At 39.2% G+C, this 24,313-nt stretch overlaps 1 protein-coding gene across 9 annotated transcripts in view; it reads left to right on the forward strand.

The window, feature by feature from the left end:
• neo1a (neogenin 1a) overlaps positions 1 to 24,313 on the forward strand; it is a 312,642-nt gene that overhangs the window by 201,882 nt on the left and 86,447 nt on the right. For all 9 annotated transcript variants that reach the window (XR_008649252.1, XM_055232509.1, XM_055232511.1 and 6 more), the window contains exons 6-7: positions 6,843 to 6,997; positions 8,422 to 8,542. Coding sequence is in view for 8 of the 9 variants with exons in the window: in XM_055232509.1 (XP_055088484.1) it covers positions 6,843 to 6,997; positions 8,422 to 8,542 (276 nt within the window). In the remaining variant the exon portion in view is untranslated. The remainder of the gene's footprint in view (positions 1 to 6,842; positions 6,998 to 8,421; positions 8,543 to 24,313) is intronic.

Consider the following 24,313-nt stretch of genomic DNA (forward strand, 5'->3'; position numbering starts at 1 on the left):
GGTGCAAAAATATGCCGCCCATTATTTTCTGTTTAATTCCGATGCCTACCAGAGAGGCTTAAGGGGCTTAATCTTCCCAGAAACCCATACGGAAGCCGGCTTGTTTTTGTTTTAAAGGTCACATATACTGCTAAACGGACTTATTTGAACCTTTAACTAAGTGTTATCAATCAATAACATGTCTGCAGTTCTGTCAATATATATGCTTCAGTAATCCCTCTGCTAAAGGCGTATCTGATCATTTTAGCGCTGAAGTTGAAGTTTCAAGTAGTTCAATGCAGGGTTGTCGTAAGTATCGAAAATCAGATACTAATTGATATTAAAACTTGTATTGAAACTAGATACTTATTTGAGCAAATGTCAATACTAAAAAATACATATTCACAGGACAGAAATGAATCTTTCCTTGATTTTGAGCTGTATCAGAACAATTATAAGACCACATAGACTAGTATAAGCCCATGGACCACTATGGAACAAATGTAAGGTTGTTTTAATGTTGAAAATGTAACGTTGAAAATCACATTCTGTTGTCTAAAGGAAGAGTATTTTTTATCATCGTCGTGGTATCGGAATCGAGTTTTAAATAAAACTAGTGGTGTCACGATACTTACATTTCAAAGTTACACAATGAGGGTTTAAAGAACAAATATGATGCATTATTTGTATTTTAATGGCCTTTAAACCTGGTCTTAAGTACATTTGATTTGGAAGTTCATGATTTTGAAGTTAATATAATGCTTAATTTAATTACAAACATTTCACATCCTCAGTGCTCAATATACTCTGATCTGGTGCAGCTTGCCATCTAATGACAGCAGAGGGAAGTATCACAGCAAAAACAGTTAAATTGCATAATGGGAACATGCACACAACAGTAGTGAATGCGATGTGACGGCAGAAATGCTTAAAACAAATCTGCCGCTCATATATAGACATTATAGACTGCGCAGGGTTTCTATCTGTGACACTACAATCCTGGGAAATTTCAAAATGAATGTTCGGTGAAGCTCAGAGGCAAAATACTTTTTACAGAGGATTACTGAAATCAGCATGAATGACTTGAAATACAGGTGCAGGTATGTTTTTAATGAGGGAACAATATTCAAACATGGTTAAAAGCTCAAAAAAGTCCATTTTGCATAATCCTCTCTGTTGGCTCTGTAGTGAAGGCCATCTGAGTAATGTCTGAGTTTAGTCCGATTCTGGTGGAAGAGAAGAAAGTGATCTTTAAATACACGGAGGAACTGATTGTTTTACAAGGGGACATTGTTATAACAAAGCTTTAAAAAGTCAGTGTAGCAGAAAAATAGGACAATGAAGTTGCTTTGGCAGTCCTTAGTTCCCGACCTTCTACTAGCCCTTGTTTTGGCGTTGCATTGGATTAAGAGCGACTCAAGGGAGGAAACCGGGCCTGTGTGTTCTTTCATCTGTTTTATATGCGTCTTGTTTTGTCTCTTGTCTTGTTTATCACAGTCTTTGTTGTTGCGAAGCGGGTTAAGTTTCTTTCATTAGAGGCGGCCTGCTTGGAGAGATTCCAGCTGCTCTGTCTGGACTTGGAACAACATTGAACTGGGTCTTTGCTGTCAACCATATTTATGGACGGCCATATTTGGACTGGAGTTATGGCTCTGATTTGTGTGATAAGGCTGTGTAAACATGGTAGGGTATAAATTTTAGATTGCAGTCAGTGTGTGGGATGTGAAATGGGTCATTGGTGATGAGTTTCTAGATGACTTTTTACAACCCCTTTGCTTTGAATAACATTGGAATAAAGTCACAGAGAGGTGAAAAATTGAAAAGTTTAAAGATGCACTGTGTAACTTTACTGGAGATGGGTCTGCTTGTCTTCATGGGATGTTATTTTACAAGAATAGTCAATGTATGAATTAATCTATCTTCATGAAGACAAGCATGTGACGCCACCAGGTCAGATCTACGGAGAGGTATAACGTAGTACATTCCAGGCAAGGCAGTAACATCACCATGGAGACAAGCAGGTGGCTGAGACTCTTCTAGAAAAGTTACATAGTGTACCTTTAAAACCTTACCTGACATTTTAAACAGTTAACAAAACACATCCAGATCCAGCTGTTTGGTTGTGGCTCAGTTGGTAGTTTGTTTGCATATACTACTCTAGACATTGAGGTATCACTGCAAACTCCACACTGAAAGATCCGATACTGCCATATTGTGATTGTATAATGCAGCTTTAAACGCAAACACACTTTCGCACATACTTTCCTTCGATTGGTCAGCCTCTGTCATGCTCTGAGTGAGTGGCAGGTGGATTTAACCAATCACAAAGAAAAGTGAGCTCTCAGAAGAATCAGATATTTGTAGTTGGTATTTAAAACAGTATAAATCTACTCTGTGTCCATACTTTGTGATAAGAGCGAAGTTGCAATCGCCTCTTGAATTTTTAGCCCCACACATCACAGGAATCAATGAGGCAAGACGGCTAGCCACTATTCACCATCAGCCTTCAGTAGCCATATCGAGTTGACTCATGAATAGCATTACCTTTCCTTTCTTATTTGCATCAACAACATAGCTACGCCAACATGTCACAGAGCCAGACTTGTTGAGTCTGTGGAATAAATAATAATGTGGACTGAGCCGTGTGACTTGTAAACAGCCAATTACAGAAGGTCAGTTTTCTTGTGGCTGCAAGGACCATACTCTGGAATATTCTAAGCAAAGGTTTGGCATTTAGCATCCACCTGTTATGGGTGTTTTTATACCTTGCATTCTTGCTGTGAGCAGCGTCAACTCTCCACAGATCTTACCTGTAATCTGGACTTGCAGCGTCACCTACTTGTCTCTTCAGAGGTAGATAATGCCATACTGTGTGACATTCCAGGCAAAGAAGTAATATTTTCCTGGAGATAAGCAGGCGAAGTACCCTACTATAGTTTCTGCTTGCCTAGCCTTATCCTAAATACTAACTTAACCTATTTTAACATATATCAGAACTTTAAATAATAGGGAGGGAAATGTCCCAGGGAGGGTTTCCGGGCATGTCCCACCAGGAGGAGGCCTCGGGGAAGACCCAGGTCACGCTGGAGGGACTATGTCTGTCTGGGAGTCCCTGCTTAGACTGTTGCCCCCGTGACCTAGCCCCGGATAAGAGGAAGAAAATAAATGCATGGATGGTAAATCTTATCCTTGACCCAGTTACAAAGGATCCACTTTACAATTAACTGATGTTGTCGCTATGAGGGTGGCACGTTCCCATGCATTGAGTGTGTATACAGATTTTAGTCCGCACAATGTGGTAAATACCCGCCCACACACGGAGAGACAAACAGAGCCAGGGGGATCCAGGCAGTTCAAATCCACAGACATCCAGTCACGCATATATCACACTAACAGTGACACAAGCAATGTATGCCTGCACAAGCCTGCATCAGCGTAAGCAATAAGACGCTATGCATGCTCCGAGACATCCGCCCGCATGCATAAACGCTAACATGTATTATGCAAAGCTAGCAAGAGAGACCCAACCCAATTATGTACAGCGTATAGCAACAGGAGTGAGGAGACATGGGGAGACACGCAGATCTAAAGTCATTTGTATTCTGAATCATAAACAGGGACTTAAGAGAGAGTCCCCGTATAGCAAAACAAACCCAGAGACACACCTCCACACGTCCAGGGGGCAGCAGAGTGTGAAATGCATTAGTCACTCGTCACAGTTGATAGTAGAGAATGTATACAAGCAGTTAAGGGATGGGTGTGACGAGTGAGCACGGATTGAGAGCAGGGCGACGCGAATAGTGGCTATACAGGCTAGGCTAACGGTAGAAATATTAGCATGCAAGAGGAGGGTGGATATTAGAATTGTTGTGTTGTGAGTTTTTCCAAAGTTAGTGCAAAAATACAAGTTGACTTGAAGTTTGAGTGGCCAAAATACATTTTACAGTCTTTATTGAGTACAGAAGTAAAAAGGAAGCTTTTACCTAACTGTACTCTTCAGTTAATTGAGTATCTAAGTACCGTTTAATAATCGTAAATAATTGTGTTTGTTCTTGCACAGGGTTTTATGGGAATAAGTAAGGATGGGACAAGATCTGGTGACATAACATCTCAGTAGATAAGAATTTCATTGTCGGTAAAGATCTTGTGAGATTTAGTATGCTAGCTTGGTGCTAAATCGAAACACAAAATATAAAACAAACAAGCAATTAAAATGTAAAGTAATGACTATTTGATTGTTCTATATGTAGATTTATGGCATTATTTAAATATTTATTACTCCTCAAAATTAGCATTAGCATTTCCACAAAAAATATATTTTTTTAAGCACAGGTGCCATCATCCGGTGAAGAATCTGCCTTATTTCTAAAGTCTTTAACATGTCAGTTATGTCCTCCCGCACTGAATGATCTTTAGGCATTTATTAATTGTGTTGTGTCTGTGGTTCTGCAAAAAGAGCCATAAAGATATGGTTGGAGTGGAAGCGGTGACGCTAACGTTGAGCTAGCCATTCGCCGTCGTGCAGAGACAATTATTTAATCTGCTTCGAATGTTGGTTAATCTTCCAATATAAAAACACTGTTATTGACCAATGACTGCTTCACTGTTTGATTTGCTAACTTTCTGTTGGTTAAATCAACAATTTTATGAAGCCCCTCTGTGCTGATTTTTTTTTTTTACATTACATACATACAAAAACACATTGATTTGAGTTTGATTTTATTATAAATTATGTCAAAATCTCACCTCAATCTTCATCTTGTCTCTTGTGAAACCTATCCTGCGTCTCGTCTCTTCCCTAGTAATAAGAGTCCAACATAAAACCACATTCATTCTGTCTTTATTGTACCTTTCTGAAAGTCATGATAGCAGAGATCCAAAGGCTGTCTGCACCCTGAAGTCCCAATAAATTGGCCCGAGCAGCACCAGGAGAATGAGGGCGACTTGACCTCTGCAGCCTCTTTTCTGTGGAATAACAGCTAGCACAAGACTTAGCTAGCCTCCGCCGCTAATATCCAGTGCTTGATTTGAAAATTGGTATTTACAGGAAGACTTGCAGAGGGAACAGGCTAAAGCAGATCCAGGCCTCTATTCTAGATCTATTATAGTAGCTGTCTGATCACGTCCTGTTTATGAAATTTTACACACTTCAAAAGTAATATAATTTTAACAGTCTAGCAAGTAGTGGTTGTTTTAGGATTTACAATCACTTAAGCCAATGTATATTATCCAAAAACAGATTTGTTTTGTTCCATTATCTTTTATAAAGCTAAAATGTAGAGCAAAGTTTGGAGATTACAGAAATATTTTTAAATACTTTGGAAAAGCAGATTGCTTATACAGCCATTAGACTGCAGCAGATCAGTTTGTTAACTGTACTCTTTAACTTGCGATGGATGAGGGCGGCCTCCCCCTGTACATCCACATCCACACATCTCTTTGGGTCTTCTCTCTCACAGACCATCATTTTACCATTAAGTACAAAGTTGCAGTTATTTAGCTAAAACTACAGATTTGCTGAAGGTTAATGACGTTCAAAATCTGCTAAAATACCCAAGAACCACATCTGTTTGTTTTATCTACAATACAAAACACACTCTACAAATACTCCACTAACTGTGTGCTAAAAGTGCACTGAAAGTTTGCTACATCCCTTACAAGCTGCACTCTGGGTTTGCATGTTGTTTACGTTGTCACCCCTCCCCCGACCTGCGCACTTCAGTCATTACCATAATACATGTAGTAAGTAGCTCTGGCAATTTGAAAAAGTGCTTGTCAAATTCTGTCAGTGCCTATAGCAACCAGGAAACTAACAATTACATTCCCGGCATCCCTGCTGGCTGAAAACTGAGAGAAACCGGAACGTATTCTGGCCAACGCTGGATCAATTTAAGGCCTGCTAATGTCCAATCAGCTGTGTGAATGATCCAGCAGACCAGAGGCAGCTAACAGGCCCGCGTGTGTGCGTGGGAGGCTGATGACCAAACTTGACAGACTGCGCAGCGACAATACGTCCATTTAAACTGGGATCGGGAAGGTTATAGAGGAAGTCAGTGATTTTACTCAAGTTGAGCTTAATGCAAGTACGAAAACAGTTGGTTTCACTATAATATCGCGCAAAGAAACGCAATAACTTTTCTGGTCCACCATCTGCTTGTCTCCATGGAGTTGATTTACAGTAATGTTGTTCACTTATCAAAAACATGCCTGAAGTGGCTTTTTGAACCATTCGGGCTTGATTTTGCGGTTTCTCACGGGCACTGTTCACACCCTCCTTTCGGTTGGGTGTACGAGACCACGCCTCTAGTCTAGTCTAAGGCTCCGCTCACAAGCCTACGTAAGCAATGTTCTACGCAGCGCTCCGAACGCTACCACCACACATAACATAAAAAAAACAAAGTGAAACTAATTCAACTTTATACATAGCACTTTCAAATCAACAAAGGGAAACATGGTGATTGAAATATGTTACGTACTAGCAATTAATACCCCACAGAAATGTAATACCACCTTAAAAAACGTCCATCCACTCGAAAAGTTACACCGTGCACATTGAATCCAGTGTCGTAGTGTTTTGCTGTGTGAAAGAATGTGTATTACTTTTCAAAATGGAGGTAACCTGACATCATAGGTGTAAGAAACCTTCTGGGGCTTGTGTCTGTCCATTTCACATTAGCCGCTAATATGGCAGTTGAAGGCGAGCGAGCTATTGCATTATTTCTCTGTTGATTTCCTGTCAGCGCAGACTGCAGTTTGACGTGCCCGCTCTTCTGATGAAATTGGATTCTGATAGTTTTAAACTTTCACAAGCCTCACTACAGCAGTCCTCCTAATGCGTTTTGTCTTTCTCTTCTTTGTTCTAGTTCCTCCGCAGTTTGTGAAGAGGCCTTCCAACACGTACGCTCACGAGTCCATGGACATCGTCTTCGAGTGCGAGGTGAGCGGTTCGCCGTCTCCTACCGTCAAATGGGTGAAGAACGGAGACGCGGTTATCCCCAGTGACTACTTCAAGATCGTGGTAAGTGGTACTTCTTTGGATTTTGTGATTCCGCAGTTCTGTTAGAAGTGCAAATAGTCGAAATCTGCACCTAAAAAGAGTTGAGTTAGTGAAGACAGCTTGGAAATGTCTCTTCAGATTCTGACAAATTCTGGTAATACTGGTCGCACAGAATGGCTGCAAGATTCATCGCAATCAAAATCGGTGTTCACAATTAGCACATCGTTAACGCTGCAATTTTTTAAAGTACCATAAGTTCCTCCACAAAAATCAAAATCTCCGGTCTTATTCTGCGTAAAAACTGCTAATCTTGTAGTTTATATCTGTACAAACATCTTCTGAAATGGTAGTCTTAGTCAGGTCATATTTCAGTCTTTTTGTGTCTATCAAACAGTGTAAAGGCTCAGATTAAGTTATTAGTTTTTGTTATAACTGAGATCGAACATAACTGACATCCAGACTATTGGAAAGGCAAGATGAAAATGAAAGCAAAAATGTCAAGATAATCAACTCTGCTTTGTTAACTTTCGGAGATCCATCAAAGTACAAACATCTCGCTTCGATTAGTCTTCATAACAAAAAAACGTTTTGCCAATTTGTCATGAATTATCTGAATTTAACTAATTACATTTGTATTTCTGTCTTTATTTTTGGCCCTTTTGCAACCATAAACCATTCATCTGTACAAACCAATATCATCACTATTGATATCTCTGCTGTATGAAATGAAAAGTAGTCCAAATGATTAGCCTTCATTTCAAGTTTAGGAGCTTGAATCTAGTCCCCACTTGTTCTTTTACGTTAATGAAAACTATGACAAAATGTGTTATTAGACAAGTTTAACACTAGGGGAGTAAATGAATAATGCATGAAAGTGTAAAGCCATTTGCAGTGTCTTGAAAAGTGCTCTGTAAGACTTAAGGAGTTTAAGATTCAAAAACTGACCACATATCCACATTCAGTGATGGATGAAATATTTTAGTATTTTAGGCTGTAAAAGATTAGCTAAATTTGGCATAGGCACATGCAGAGGTATCATTCAAATACTAGCAACGTAAAAAAAAAAAACATAAACGTAAATAAATAAATGAATATATATTTGTTTCGTGTAATTTGTCTTGCCGCAGTATAGATGTATCGTAAAAGCAGCTCTTTGGGTTACAATGAGACCGCTGTGTGCTCTCTGCATATAAATGGAGCATTAGAGCCATCGCGAACCAGGAAGTGCGCGGTTAGCATGCTAGTTGTTTTAGATATACTGTGGCAAAACGCTGCTCTGGTCTTTGAAAGTTGCAGAAAGCGCTTATATCTCTTTGGTGAATAATTAGGATGCGTTAGAAAAGTGAGGAATACGTTTCGGCTGCATCTTTAAGGCAGTAGAAATCAGATACAGACTCACCTTTTCACACAGCTAACGCTCTAAACCCCATTTCCACTTTCCACAGAAGGAGCACAACCTGCAGGTGCTCGGCCTGGTCAAGTCAGACGAGGGCTTCTACCAGTGTTTGGCGGAGAACGACGCGGGGAACATCCAATCCAGCGCTCAGCTCGTCATCCTGGATCATGGTACGTTTTTCTCCTTTACCTTCTAACTCAAACGTATTCACCAAAGCCTTTACAACGCCCTGTGCTCCTGTCAGCTGCTGTAACCCGTAGATTTCAACACTTGTATACCTGACACATTCCCTCAGCGGGCTTCTAAATGGAGGTAGATATAGGAGGTCTTCTATAAGCTCCCTTGCTGGTCTTATTTCTTATTTATTGGTCAGAGAGTGGTCAACAGTGAAATGAACCCAGTGGAAAGTCGTCCAAATCTGCCACTAAAAGAGCAGAGTTACTGGAGAGAGCTTAGAAATGTCTTGTCAGATTCTATTAAAGTGGAACTGAACACTAAATCCACTTTTTTCGCTACCAAACTGTGTATGTGGTGTTTTAATAGTATTATCTACAGTTCCTAGTCTTTTTTTTTTGGCAACTTTAGTACAAACTAGATACATTTGCAGCTTTCTGGTCAAAAATGTCTGAATCTAAGTGTGTGCTGCCTTCAGTGGCCTCTGTAATTTCCAGTAACTTGTATAATATCTTTTACCTGTGACGAATAAAAGTTTGATGCTCTGATTGTTGATTTCTTAGAGGAGTCCCTTTAGAGGAGCTTTATTTTTTATTTTTTTATTTTGCTTTCTTTCTTATTAACTAGGGACGGACGATATATCAGTATCAGTATTGCTATCAGCCGATACAGATTCTCAATATTTATATTCAATACCTATTTATTTATTTATTTATTTTTTGTTGCCACATTCACTTTTGTGCCGTTTTTGAGCAGACTAATGAATCAAAATTATTTTAAATCTTAGTAGAATACATTTTGTTATTATTATACAAAAATGAAAAGTTTATTTGTGAGCGTTACTTTAATGTAAGATGAATTTGTGGGCTTCTTTTTGAATTTTAAAAACTAAATATCAGTATCTCCAAATATCAATTATACCTGATATTGGTTTCGGCTCAAAAAAAAAAATCCATACTGACCCATCTCTACTTCCAACCCGCCATGTTTATTTTTACTGGAACAGAGCATACGTCTCTGATTGGTTAATCCACCTGTCAATCACACCCTCTGGAATCAGGAATACAGGATACGCTTCCAAACCCACTCGTCTTTGTAAAGTTTTGTCAAAGCCTGCGATTCTGGCTGGACAGGTAGCATAGCGACATAGTACTGTTGATTAGTTTTCAAAAACCAAGATATTTGACACATTTGACACATTTTACGTAACACCTTTCGTTGGGGGACTTCTTAAAGGGGATAGATGTAGTAGATCGCCTGTTCGCTCCCTCGCTGTGCTTATTCCTTATTTATTGCTCCTCTCTACACTGAGTTGTATGCCGATTGGTGAGCAGTGAAAATGAACCCGGTGGGATCTTGTTAAAGCAGAGGTGGCTGGTAGCGAACACAAACGCACCGTCCATTACACATGCCCCAGCGCTGAAGTGTACAGAGGTCTTTGAACGCAGCGCCGCACAATGCAGCGACTTTGATGTGAGATCTGAAGAGATGTAAACTGCTCTATTCTCAAACAGAGCGTAACATATACAGCGAGCAAACAGGGCTGAGGGCAGAAGGCAGAGACACAACTCTACTTCGGTACTTGTGTACATTTTGTGTACATGGTGGTGGTGTCAGAGTAGTGTTGTCACGATACTAAAATTTCAAACTCGATGTTGATACTAAAGAATAGACTTGATACTCAGTACTGATTCTGATACCACGATGATAATAAAAATACTCTTTTTTGGAAAACAGAATTAAATAATAGTACTTTCTTTTATATTACCATGTGGTGTTATGTCTGGTCTTATACTTGTTCTGATACAGCTCAAGATCATTCTAAAACTATTCAGGAAAGGTTAATTTCTGTTCTGTAAATGTGACTATTTTAGTATCGATACCTGTTCACATGAGTATCAATTAGTATCTGATTTTTGATACTTTTGACTATGTAGACGTAGTGGTTGCAGTAGAGTACCTATATGTATGTAAGTGTTTGAAAGGAATAGCGGTAGTTGAAGTAATTGTTGTAGTAGTAGTAATATTGGTAATCGCCGTTGTTGCAGTTGTTAAGGTTGTAGTAAAGGTTACTGTAGTATTTTCTTTAGTAGTTGGGAGGTAGTAGTGTATTATTTAGCATCATAAAGTGGCTTAATAGCAATTGCAAAAGTAGTACAGTATAGCGTTTGTATGTCTATTTTATATCCAGAACTTGGCTAATTACAAGTACAAACTTTACTTGACAACTACCGGTAATACATCTTCATGAGTAATAGTATTTTGAAGTACTATTGTCTGGCTCAAACTCTTGTGCACTCTTCTTGTTCCAGTTTTTGTAGTCTTCTTTTCCGAGCCGAATTCAGTCGATACACAGTTGAGAAAAACAAAAGCTTGTCTGCAGCTAACAGGCGTAGCACCGCGGCGGAACTAAGTGCTCCTCCGGTACAGCAGATGGCGAGGTAAATATCCCCAACGCCTCCAGGTGAAGTAACTATGCTTTTATCGCCTTTGATCACAGCCCGAATGCTAACACAAGTTTAATTTAAGATGATTTGAACAGCTATAATCATAGTTTCACCCGAGGGCACATCCGAAAGAACAAAAACAACATGGAGTTTACGACTCTGATGATTTAACAGAGTATCTTAAATGTTTGGAAATGTACCGAATGGCCAGAAGTGGAAGGAGTAACCAAAAATAACACTCAAGTAAGAGTACTGATACTTCACTACTTCAAGTACGCCAAGAACTCAAGTAAAAGTAAAAAAGTGTTTGGCAAACGTACTACGCAAATAAGAGTAACTGTTGGGATGTAACAGCTGATGTATAATTTTTGGGTAGAATAGCCAAAAGTAGTACTTGAGTAAGAGTACTGGTGCTTCACTACTTCAAGTACTCGAAGAACTCAAGTAAAAGTAAAAAAGTGTTTGGCAAACGTACTACGCAAGTAAGAGTAACTGTTGGGATGTAACAGCTGTTGTATATTTTTTTGGGTAGAGTAGCCAAAAAGTACTTGAGTAAGAGTACTTATACTTTGATAATATTACTCAAGTAGGGTACAAAATCGTAGTTGAGGAAATGACTCAAGAAAGGGTAAAAAAGTATTTGGGGGAACTACTACTACTACTACTACTACTACTACTAATAAGACTAAATTAAAGAGTAACTGTTGGGACGTAATATCTGGTTTATATTTTAAAGTTAATATTATTGGAACCAAAACATTTTACTTAACATTACTCAAGTAAAAGTAAACATATGCTGCCAGAACAGTGCTCTTTAAAAAGTTACTCGAGTAAAAGTGAGTACTGCCAACCGCCGCAGCTGACAATTTCACCGTGGATCCAAATTATGCACAAATATTACAAAACTGCAGAGCAATCAAGTCACTGTTTACACTAAATGTTGTTAAAGATGCAATCTGTAATCAAGTGCCGACCCCCGCCTCGCACCCCAAGCAGGTGGCTAATCAGGGAGCGTGATGGGCCCCCAGCTGTGTCAGGGGCCCCTACATCATAGAGCGCCGAGTCGGATCTAATGGCGACCTGCTGCCTCTTTGTGGCTCTGGTCCGGCCCCATAGAGGAGATAAGCAGCGTGGTGCGTTCACTGGCCCCGGGATAAACGGCAGACGCAGAGACGTGGAGGCAGAGTTAATCAGATTAGGCCACACCAAACAGTTGTTAGTTTTGAAGTGTCTGGCAAAGGCTCAGAGCATAATCAGGTTTTAATCATTCAGCTTTTGTGAATGTAAAAACAGCATAATGGGACGCCATGATTACACAGTCCGCTTAAGCTCCTTGACTTTTTTACAATTAGATTTTATTTGGACTAAACAATATTTCATTTGACTTTTTCAATGCGTGCGTGCGCTCAAGGTTAAATTTGACAACCAGGTATTTTATTTCTTTCTTTTGATTAAAGAGAGGTATTTTACTTCTATGGGGTATTAACTGCTAGCAAAGAACATATTTAGATTACCGTGTTGCCTTTTATTGTTTTGAAAATGCTATATTTGCTGAAAACAGTGTATTGACATGTTTTAATAGTTTCACTTTCACTCGTTTTTGACGGTCTGAGTCCCCTTTAGTGCGCTTTCACGACACAATCAGCGTCCATCCTCCTAATGAAAATACTGCACATCACGGCAGGTTTGTGAAGTTGTAGTGTATTGTTTTGCATCACGCTTTTGTATATTTAATCGAGAATTGTCGTGTGTCGTGTGTCGTGTGGGACCATGGATGATGTAGGCTTGTGGGCGGAGCATTGGACAGAATCTTACAGGAAGGTTCAAATAGGGACCACTATGGAGAGATTGCTAAATTACTGAAACATGTATGGTTGATATAAAACCTCTTTTGGCATGTTTCTGACAAGAGAGCAGCGTTACAACATGTTTTCATGTCTCAAAATACCTTGAAAAACATGCTTTTACTGTGAGTGGGGTCTCTTCTCCACAGATTTGACCTGCAACTGGACCACCTGTTTGTCTCCATGGTGAAAGATAAGTTTAATGGGCAAAGCATCATTATCTCCATGGAGACAAGCAGGTGGTTCCATTGAGATACAGGAGATACCCACTTTGTATTCACGCTTTGGTTCTGATGAAGACTTCGTATGGTCCTGTTCTAGCCTGGTTTAGTCTCTTTAGTCCATGTTTAGCTCCAGGTTTAGTCCAAATGTTTATTCAAACATTATGACTAAAGACAGCTTAGTTTCATTGGAAGCTCGGACCTATCTCCGCTCATCCCCTCTTTTACACTGACAAAAATGGTGACAAAATATGTTAGTCAACTGCACAAAATTACCGCTGGCTGACTGAATGAACAATGCATGAAATTGTAAAGTAATTTGGAGTGTCGGTAAAAGCGCTGTGTAAGACTTATGCCGTTTCAGTTTCCCCTCTCTATTCCACAAACCTGAGAAGAAAGTGATAAAACTGTCACCAGAATGTTGTAAACTGCTGAAACTCGCTCGCTGCCTCTCTGTTGGTCTCTGCATTTTAAGAGCCTAAGTATTACTGAGCGAAACATGAGGCGTTTTAAAGCTGCGGTGATGGGGCGTCACATCCATCTGTATGCCCAGTGACTGATGTGGCCACTCAGCAAGTCTCTATAGAACACAACAGGGGCTGAGTGGACAGAACAGTACAGCCTGGGCTCAGTCGGCTTTTCTTTGTGGAGGAAGTAAGAGCACAAATTAAGAAACATTTAAGTTGTATGTACAGTTGGGGATGGGAATTGATACTTTACAGCTGATCAAATCAATGAAATCAAATCAGTTTTATCTGTAGAGCAGTTTTCATGCGCACAGACAGCTTAAAGTGCTTTACACAGAACTAAAATCACAACAATTTACAAAATATAAAAGTTCACATTTACACAAAACTAACGGAAAAGATCAGTTAAACCGTTAAAACGTAAATATATACATTCATAAATAGCTTTGCCATTGATTAAAATTTTCAGGTTCAAGTCATGCTTTTGTTTGCCCTGATCAACATTCCCTGGAGTTGTGATGCTAACTGGAGGCTTTGCTCTGTCTGAAGCACATTTTTATATAGCGTTTTTCCACCTTCGAGGCACTCAAAGCGTTTTACGTCCATGGACTACTGACCCATTCACACATTCATACACCAGTGTGCGCAAACACCTGAAACACCTAAACGGGACCATGAACACTCGTATTGATCACGGGCTCCTGAAAATTTGTTGTTTGAATCTGTTTTGTAGTTTTCCTTGAGCTTTCAGACTTTCTAAAAACTTATCAGGCGGTGTTTGCTAATGTGTCACCATGGAAACTGCTGAACATTCTGCCATAGAACAAACCAGTGCCCGGACTCCCACGTCTTTATATAATATTGAAAAGAAAACGTTTTTACTGGCCAAGCGACTATAAGTGGCATCAAATTCTACACCGAAATGGTTCAAACCGTTAGCGCTAAAGTTGGTGCTAAAGTTGGTGCTAAAGTTTTGCCAAATTATAAAATCGATTAGATAAACAATTTCTGTGTTTTTCAACCTGAGAAAATGAGGTTTTTAGGCCAAATTTATTTCGGTCAATTTGTTTAATTTTCAAACCAAATCAACTTAAATATCACTTGTGCTTGATGGATTTCCTACGCTGTAAATGTGAGTCAGTGTTTGAAATGGTCTCATTGTCCTCCACCATTAGCTTCACTCTTATACAGACTCTATTGAACCATTTTAGCTTCCTGCGCACTCTTATGTGTGCGCTTCACTGCGTGTTTGATAGTTCCCTAGTCCCTGCTGTGAGGAGACATCTGCCTCCTCTCTCCTCCTCTTCTTCACTCCCCACACCTGCTCAGATCATCTACACAGGACAAGCCAGTGTACAGTGAAGATGTGCTCTTTTATGGAAGTAACATCACAGCTGGCTACTTCTGTCTGATAACTCGTCTGAAGCTTTGTCCCTGTGGTTTTAATGTGTTTACATCTATGAGGGTTATATTCTACACCAAAGCAGCAAGGCTGTCAAAGTTAGTACAAGTATATACTTCCAGCTCTTACGAAAAAGAATATAGAAAATGGAATAAGGGCTGTATGTAAGTATTTCACTTGATTTTTTTTAAGCATATCTTTTTAACTTGTGCATGCCCTTATTTGTATTTGTATTTATTCAGTGTGTTTATGTTGCACTTTTTCACCGAAGCAAGTTCCTAGTTTGTGAACTGTGTTCACAGACTATGGCAATAAAAGTCTTCTGATTCTGATTCTGATGTATTTGAATGGACATTGAACCTTTTACACACTGTTTGGCTGTTAACCTGGTCAGCAAAATTAATTCTCATGATATTTGTGAGTTCAAACCTGTGACTGGGCCCAGACCACCATCAGAGTTTGGACCAATCGCAGCATTTTGATTTGGATGGAAGCCAATGATCAAGTGCCCAAATGAACCAAAACAAACATGGTCACCCTGACAGATGTTCTTCAGCTTATTTTATCAGAAATATGGACTTTTTGTTTTTGAAAAACATACACAGGGGAGCAGATGTCTGCTTTTCTCTCAGCTAAATTTACCAAATTTTGATTCTTGGCCTATTTTGCTGTTGTGATGCTTTCACCAATCAGGTGCAAATATTTGTCATGGTGTTCCGCCTTTACCTGACTACTTTCAGTGAAAGCCGTTCCAGACTGATGTGTAGAACTCAATTCAGAGTGCTAACAAACTTCCTTCTCGTACAGTGCCTTTGGATGGAAACCATCAGATGGCACAAGGATTCCCTTGGTTGGAATAATCAAATGCAACCTCGCTTTTGTGAGTCTGCCCCAGGACAGCTGTGGCTAATAGCATAGTAGCTTACCACCACTGAGTATGCAGTAAATGAATAATGACCATAGTGTAGCACTCAGAGAAGTTCAGAGAAGGTAAAAGGCAGAATATTGATATAAATTACAGTATGATAATTACAGTATGATTCTGCAAACATCTGTCAGAGAAATAAAATACAACTGTGGCTATATACCATGGTTAAAAAGTTAAAGTATGGTGAGTTTGTCTTTTCTCTTAGACATTTGACTCCCTTGTTGCCCTGGCTGTGTGGCTGTGTCACCCGTTCGAGGCAGTGCAGATGGCTGTATGGGCCTGTCCAGACTGTACCATTACACTGTGTTTATACTTGATAACAGACTCCAATTACACAGCCACAGGAAATGGGTCATGTGTGTTTTTTTCGTGATGTTTGAAGTGGCACACTCTCAGACAACCAGCGTGTTTCTGCCATTGTCATCTGAGAATGTTCACTACAAAGAGTGCAAACGGAGTGAGGAGAGTGGGCGCTGGCTGCTTCTATTTAAAGTGCACATGACAGGTTAGACTACTCATTTCACTAAAACATAGTGTCATTCATTTAAGATTTCATTAAAAATCTTGCCTAGATTTGTCTAGCTTTTTAATTTTGGTGAAGGTTATAATTTGACTTCCTGGTTGGACACAGGCAGCAGATATGACATGCAGAGGTATTTCTATGCTTTTCTTTTTCAACTTTTTTCCACAAAATGCTGCTTGACTGATGTAAAATTATGAAAAATATTTACCACAAGCACCCTCACTAAACCAAGGCATAATTAGAAAAAATTTGAAAACCTGTCAGATGTACTTTAAAGGAATGATCTAGTAGTATTCAGTAATAAAAGTCTAAGAAACTGCTACCTGAGTGTGTACTGAGGTAGACTCAAGGCAATTTCTATTATACAGTGACAATACCAGGTGAGGGAGGGAGACAGCAGAATAAAAAACTGGCTTAAAGGTCAAGATATGAAGCCCGCTGTCAAAAACATACCTGGAGTTGTTTTGTCTTTGTCAGTAATTTTTATTCACACTACATGAGAACTCAGAACAGTTCTCTCAAACACATTGTGACATCATTTGGTGGTACTTTATATTTCTATTGTCAATGCTTCTTCACCAGTAGAGCTGAACGATTTGGGGAAAAATATCGAATTGCGATAAGATTTGTCATTTATGTTTTATTAATAGGATTCTGTTCAAAGTTCATATTTTAAACATGTCCAGAGGAATCGACAAAGAGACTGAGATATGAGCTGCAAACTAATCCGAGAATCACATTTCAGAACATGTTTGTACAGATCTAAAATACAGTTAGCTGTTTTTTTGCAGAATAAGACTGGAGATTTTGTTGTTTGTGAAAGAAATTGTGGTACTTTGTGATTTTCTAACTTAGCCCATGCAAATTACATTTTTGAATTTGATTGTAATACTATTGTAGTAGTCCCTTTGTCGTTTAGGTCGATGGCATCTTGGACGACCTAAATTTGCTTTCGTCAAGTTAGATTATAAGGAATTCTATGCACAACAGAAGAAAGCAGAAAGTATTGAATGGATTAGCTGAAGACTTATTGTCCAGTTGACATATTTGAATTTTTCTTTTACAATGGATCATACTTGGATGACTGGGGGATTACACAGACAATCAAAGACTATCCTGCCTTTTCCGTATAAATACACTTTATCCTAGTACTTTTCTATATAACTACTTGTTTCGCATGAACTCGTAGTTTGCTGAGTGCAGTTACATGGTCAGATCATAGAGATAATGAACAGTTTGAGAGCTTTCGCCAGAATTTCTTTAGTGAATGACAGTTGTAGTAGCCACAGCTGCCCCATCTGCACCATCTCCCACAACCGATCACTCACTCACACCTCAAATTAGATAAGATCAGCTAGGGGTCTTGCCTACAGACACAGCTTCAGTATGATTCAGAGCTGGGCCAATCTTTGGGTTGTTGAAAAAGTGGTCGTGCTGTAGGGCTGTAGTCAACTAAAGACATGTCCTGCTGATTGATTAGTTGGTTAAAAGGGGAAAGGGGGCGTAGCAAAAGCTCTCAAAACTATTGCGTGTATCTATGTATATGAGCCAAAATACGCTCACATGACTCCTGCTACACGGGAGTTTATGCAAAAACAACTATTTATGCAGGAAAAGTACTAGGAAGCAATGTATTTATATAAACGTATGAATCATTACTTTAATCTGCCACTTTACATACAAATACAGTGGTCCTTTGCTATATCTACATATATTCACTTTTCGCGGTCTCGCTGTTTTGCAGATTTTTTAAATGCAATTTTACATGCTTTTTTACAGCTTATGAACGCGCCTTGTGTTCTGCGTCCCGATTGGCTAAGGGACTGTAAACCATTGTCAATAAATCGTGCCGTGTCTCCTGTACAGTACAGAATGCGTTCAGCCAAATTTACATAAATGTTTCATCGACACTACAGCGGAGCGACGCTAGGACGAAGAGGCACGGTCAGAGGAACTGTGAAATACACACGAGTCCACTATAATTTAATTTAACAAGAGAGAAAACTGAGAAAATGTCAATGCCTGTCTGAAAAAAGTGTATAGAATGTGTGGTGAGGGGTTTTACAGCCTTAAAACATAAAATAATTGTAAAAAATAAAGCTGACTACTTCACAGATTTCGCCTATTGCTGGTTATTTTTAGAACGGAAGCCCGTCGATAAACGAGAGACCACTGTACCCCAAAATATCAAATCTTCAGCTAACTCACTCACTTTTGCAGCTGCCCCACATAAATCCTTATAATTTCGACAAAGACTCTATCGACTGAACAACTAAAGTACTACAGCCCTAAAGCCCTGAGTCACTGCCGCCCCAAAGCACACATTTACTCTCCCTCTCCTGTCTTCTTAAACAGGGACGGTGCTGACCACTGCTGTAATGGCTCCATTTAAAATCATTACACTAATATTTATATAGTACAAAGCGTACAGTCTTCAGTTTACCATCCCTCTTCCCGAGCCAGTGAATAATATGCAAAGTTGTGCCTAAAAGCCTGAGCACACAGCGACTTCTCCATTACAGAGTAGAACAAAGACTAGCGCCACTCACGACTTAAGTGTACCATTTTGTTTTGTAGCATTAGCATAAATCCCGACTTCCATTTGCATTTCGGTACACAGCTTTTTCCATATGTTTGCTAGGCCGTAATGCGCCGCTCTTACTCCCACTCCACTCTCCCTCTGCTAACGTGAATTTTTGCTTTGACATTTGCCTTCCGCTCTGTAGCTAGCCACTCCACATAAGAGCGGAGAGCTTGTTCGGCGGGTTCGGCTGTGCACGCTCAAGCCGAGACTCTTGTAAAGTGAAGCCGGCCTGTGATCCCGAGCTATTTTGTGATCAGCTAAAGATGACTCACTTTTGGTAATGGAAGGAACACTGCTTGTGTGCGTATAGCTGTGAGCGCCAGTAGACGGTATGTTTCACACTGCCAGCAAATCAGTTTTATTCATGCTAGTTCTAAAAAAAAAAGTGTTTTTGTGTTTGTGATAATCTATCTAATTTAACATTTTAGACCATGCTGTTTCAGGGTTAAAGGTGCATTGTGTAACTTTTTTGTCGAATGCTTGTCTCCATGGAGATGTTATTGCTTTGCCAAGAATGTTGGATTTTTACTTGATCATTGTTGAATATTGTAAATTAGGGCTGCAAGATCGCAATCAAATTTAAATCGCATTGAATGGACACAAAATCGCAAAGTCTGCAAGTACAATTATCCCTCATTTATCGCCTGGTCACGTTCTAAAAATAACCTGCAATAGGTGAAAACCGAGAAGTAGTCAGCTTTATTTTTTACAATTATTATATGTTTTAAGGCTGTAAAACCCCTCACCACACACTTTATACACTTTTTTCAGACAGGCATTAACATTTTCTCACATTTCTCTCTTGTTTAATTAATTGATAGTGACTCACGTGTATTTCACAGTTCCTCTGATCGTGCCTCTTTGTCCTGGCGCCGCTCCGTTGTAATGTCGATTGAACATTTATGCAAATTTGGCAAGATGAACGCATTCTGTACTGTACAGGAGACACGGGACAGGAGGAGATTGATTAACAATGGTCTAGAGTCACTTAGCCAATCAGAACACAGAACACATACGTTGTTCATACGCTGTAAAAAACATGTTAAATTGCACTTAAAAAAATCCGCAAAACAGAGACCGCAAAAGGTGAACTGTGTTATAGCGAGCGAACTGTACCATAATTTCCTCCACAAACAACAGAATATCCTGTCTTATTCTGGTTAAAACTGCTAACTCTGTGGTGTAGACTTGCACTTGTTCTGAAATACATGGGATTCTTGTGATTCTGGGCTTCTTCTTCTGGACTTGTTTAAAATGTGAACTTTGAACAGACTTCTATTGTTAGAACATAGAACATGGTAATCGTGATACTTATCAGGAAAAAATGCAGCTGTTATTAGTTATTTTTTCTCAAATCGCTCAGCCCTCGCTTTTTTGTATACTATTTTGTCACGCCCTCTTTTGCGTGTCAAGCCCGGCCAAACATGATCGTGCAATCAGTGCTGTTTATTTTCAGTGACACATGTGAAACATAAGGAGATCGTTGGTCATCAATCATTTACACATAAAATCAAGTTTCTCTCAGCTCAGATTAACAGAGTTTAGTACTCCGCCCATTGATTCTACAGAAATCTGCCATGTTTTTTAGCCTCCTGTGATATTTTTTTTCCTTTTTTTTTTCAATATCGGTGGCCCAATGCGCATCCCTGATTGGCTAATCCACCTGTCAATCACAGACTCACATAGTAAAGTATTGAAGTGTGTGTTCTGGATCCTAGGCAAAGTTGAGCCCAATAGTAAATGTACAGTTTTTGTTTATTCTCAAACTAAACTGAACTAAAAATGTTAATGTAAAACTTGTCTATCACCATGGACACAAGCAGGTCACTCCCCAAAGTCAACTTACAGGTCAGATCTGTGGAAAGGAGACCTCAACCACAGTAAGAATGCATGTTTTTCAAGGTATTTTTGAGCAATAAAAACACAAAAAAATGAATACATGATAGATGGATGGATGGATGTTAAGGTTACAAATTGCACCTCTAATTCCAACTGAATAAAAAGGCCAATTAGCAAATCGTGAAGCATAATTACCTTAGATAACATAATATCCTGTGAAAAGACCAGCTCTTGAAAACTTTCTGTTGTTGCACTGCTATTAACTGCCAATCCTGTGTGACTTCGTGAATTGCATCCTGCCGTTGTTGTCGTAATTTTTCCCCCAAATCTAATCCCTATCATTATCTGTCATTACCTGCAGAAGAACTGCAATGAGATATTTTCGTTCAGCCTCAGTATTTTTCAAAATTGATAAAAATACAATCTCCAAAGCGCATCAAAGCACTATCAGACCTAATTGTAGTACTCATTTTAGTGTCATTCAACTGCCTTTTTGAAAAAACAAGCTTTTCACTAAAACTAAACTTCTTAACATAGGCCACAATGCTGGTGGCATGGGCTATAGAAATCCCTGTGATTTGGGGAAAAAAATATGTAATTTGCGATTTTTCTGACGAGCTTTTTCGTTTGGATTCGCGATTTATGTTTTAGCGAATGGAAGTTCACAGTTTTACAGCTCTAAACTATAGGATTCACAGTTTTATGCAGAATTAGACAGGATATTATGATACTTCAATAATTACATCCTTTTCCGATTTGCTAACTGCGTACATTCAGATTTCATTTCTGTTGCAATCAACCTTGCAGCCCTATTGGTGAGCGTATAATTTACTCAGGTAGTGTTGTCACGATACTAAACTTTCAAACTCAATATCTATACCAAGGAATCGACTCGATACTCAATACTGATTCCGATACCACAATGATAATAAAAAAACAGAGCAATAGAATGTCATTTTTAGCATTAAATCGTAGTACTTTCTTTTATATTCCCATGTTTTATATCTTTGTAATCCCTCAGTCGTCCAGGTAGGTTCCATAGTGGTCCATGGGCATATACTAGGCTATGTGGTCTTGTACTTGGTCTGATACTGCTCAAAAGCCAATCACAAAAGGTTCATTCCTGTCCTGTGAATGCGAGTTTCTAGTTTCGATTAGTATATAATTTTACATACTTTTGACAACCCTATTCTAAGGATCACAGATGGATTTGGAGTAGACGTTTTACCTCTCTGCTAAACCCTATAGAATTAGAGGATGCTTTAATTAAAACATGCGTGATGGTGGACCTGTAGTGCAGTGACAGGTTCATTTTTAGAGAAGGTGGACTTAAGAATAAAAAAGCTACCTTAGCTTGCAGACTGACAAAAGCTAATGAACATGAGGCTTCTTACACGTCCAGAACACTGTCAAGTGTAGTTGTCACCAAATGAAGTCCTCAAACTTTCAATTAGCCAGCACCAGTCACAACTCCTGCCTATTCTGGGACTCAAACTAGGGCACACTTAAATTACTGTCATAGTTTGAGTGGTGGTGAACTGACAAAGCTGCAATTATTTAGGTAATATACTAGAGCTATACGTCTACAGCATACACAATTTACCTATTACTGTGTAAAAATGTGATTCTTGCATTAGTTTAGTGTTTGAATATTAAAGTCTTTTCTCAAATATTGATACTTCTGGACCTGTTTGAAAATGTGTACCTTTTTTATGATGTTAATGGACAAAAGAACATAAATAGTGCCCTCTGATGGCAACAGTGGGGAGTGAAAATGTTTAAATGTGGCTAAAAACAGTAGCTGCAAGTGTATGTTGTTAATAAGGACAGCATTTATTCATGGAGGAGCAAATTCTAGACAAGTAGATCATTGGCTGATGTTGAATTGTGGAACAAACCATTAGAAATTGACTGACAGATACGCAATGCATTTTAAGTATTCAAGGTGTAGGACCAGCCAGTTGCGTGTCGGACGTGTCTATGATGAAAGGAAAATTTCATAAGAGCTTTGATAGTGCTTGAGCTTATTCAACCAATGGATCGTTAAGACTTGGCACTGGCACCATCCATAGACTGTATATATAAAGAGCTCAGATAGCTAACCTGCTAGCTGCTGTGTTCCAAACAGGAAGTGATCATGGGTGCGCTTCCGGCTCCATCGAATCTGGCTCTAATTCACTTTATATTGGAAAATTGTGCGGAAGGGGCGTTACCTTCAACCACTTCGCTCCAGATTGGCTCTTTGGTTGCCATGATACTCGCGGCTGGAATTCCAAGTATGAAACTCGGGTTTAGATTCTCCCCTGTAACTGCTAGCCTCGATGAGCTTCATTTATTATAGACATAGTTTTACACAGTTTTGATGTTAGGTATAATATCTACATGTGTACATTTTTTGTAAGCCTGTTTCGGTCAGATAGGTCATACTTTAAGAGCTCAGACTCACCTCCTTTTAGCCAATTAATCGATGCACGTGATATGACTATAGTTGACCAAGAATTCCAGTACAGCTCTATAATTTGTGTGTGATTTTAACCATAACTTAAAGTGCCCATATTGCCCTATTTTCTGATCTATGTTATGATGTTTCCTCATCAAAACATACATGGCTTTTTGTTTTGTTCCATTCACACGTAACACGCAAATCCTGCATATTTAGGCTAAGTTCTTCCCTCAAACAGAAAACACTCCGTTCCACCTTGTGATGTCATGTGGTAGTACAGGAAGTGCTCCACTGTGTTTTTAAACTCCATAAACCTTCACTAGAATCATTTCGATAATTTTTGTCCATCTTCACAGATGGACAAAATTTAAAAGGCAGCTGTTAACTTGAAAACTACCACTTCATGACATCACAAGGTGGAACAGAGCATTTTGAGTTTTGGAGATGTGGACAGACTAATAAATAAAGGACTAAAACATGCACGAATGAAACAAAACACAACTCCCGGTATGTTTTTGATGATGTAACAACATTCTAACATGTCTTAACGCTCAAAAGAGTCAATTTTGCATGAACTTAACCAAACAAAACAAAAATAACTTGTATTTCATTTGCTTTACTTTGCAATCTTCTCTGCCGCCCTCTGCATACATGAATACTAAGTTGAAGTAGCAAAACAGGGAAACAGTGAAATCCCGTTGGACTTGTAAAACCTTTTTGGCACATTGTGGCTCACACGTACGGTACACTCTGTGGACTGGAGAAATCTGCCGTGCACAGACCTGTTAGCCAGCAGCCACACTCACACAGCTAACGACACATAGCCCAGGACCTGCTGCCTTATGTTCAGGCAATAATCCTATCCCCAACCGCACGCTATTGGCAAATGCTGCTGCAGCTGAATATTTACATGTAGTTGGGAATTATTAAAGGCGCACCATGGAACTTTTCAGACTTCTGCTTGTTTTCACGGAGATGTTATTGTTTTGCCTGGAATGTTCCACAGTTTGGTTTTAAATATTACTACCGTGCATGGTTTTTGATTTATATTTTGCAATTTAACGCCTCA

This window comes from Periophthalmus magnuspinnatus, chromosome 3, assembly GCF_009829125.3.
Source record: "Periophthalmus magnuspinnatus isolate fPerMag1 chromosome 3, fPerMag1.2.pri, whole genome shotgun sequence".
Lineage (NCBI taxonomy): Eukaryota > Metazoa > Chordata > Actinopteri > Gobiiformes > Gobiidae > Periophthalmus > Periophthalmus magnuspinnatus.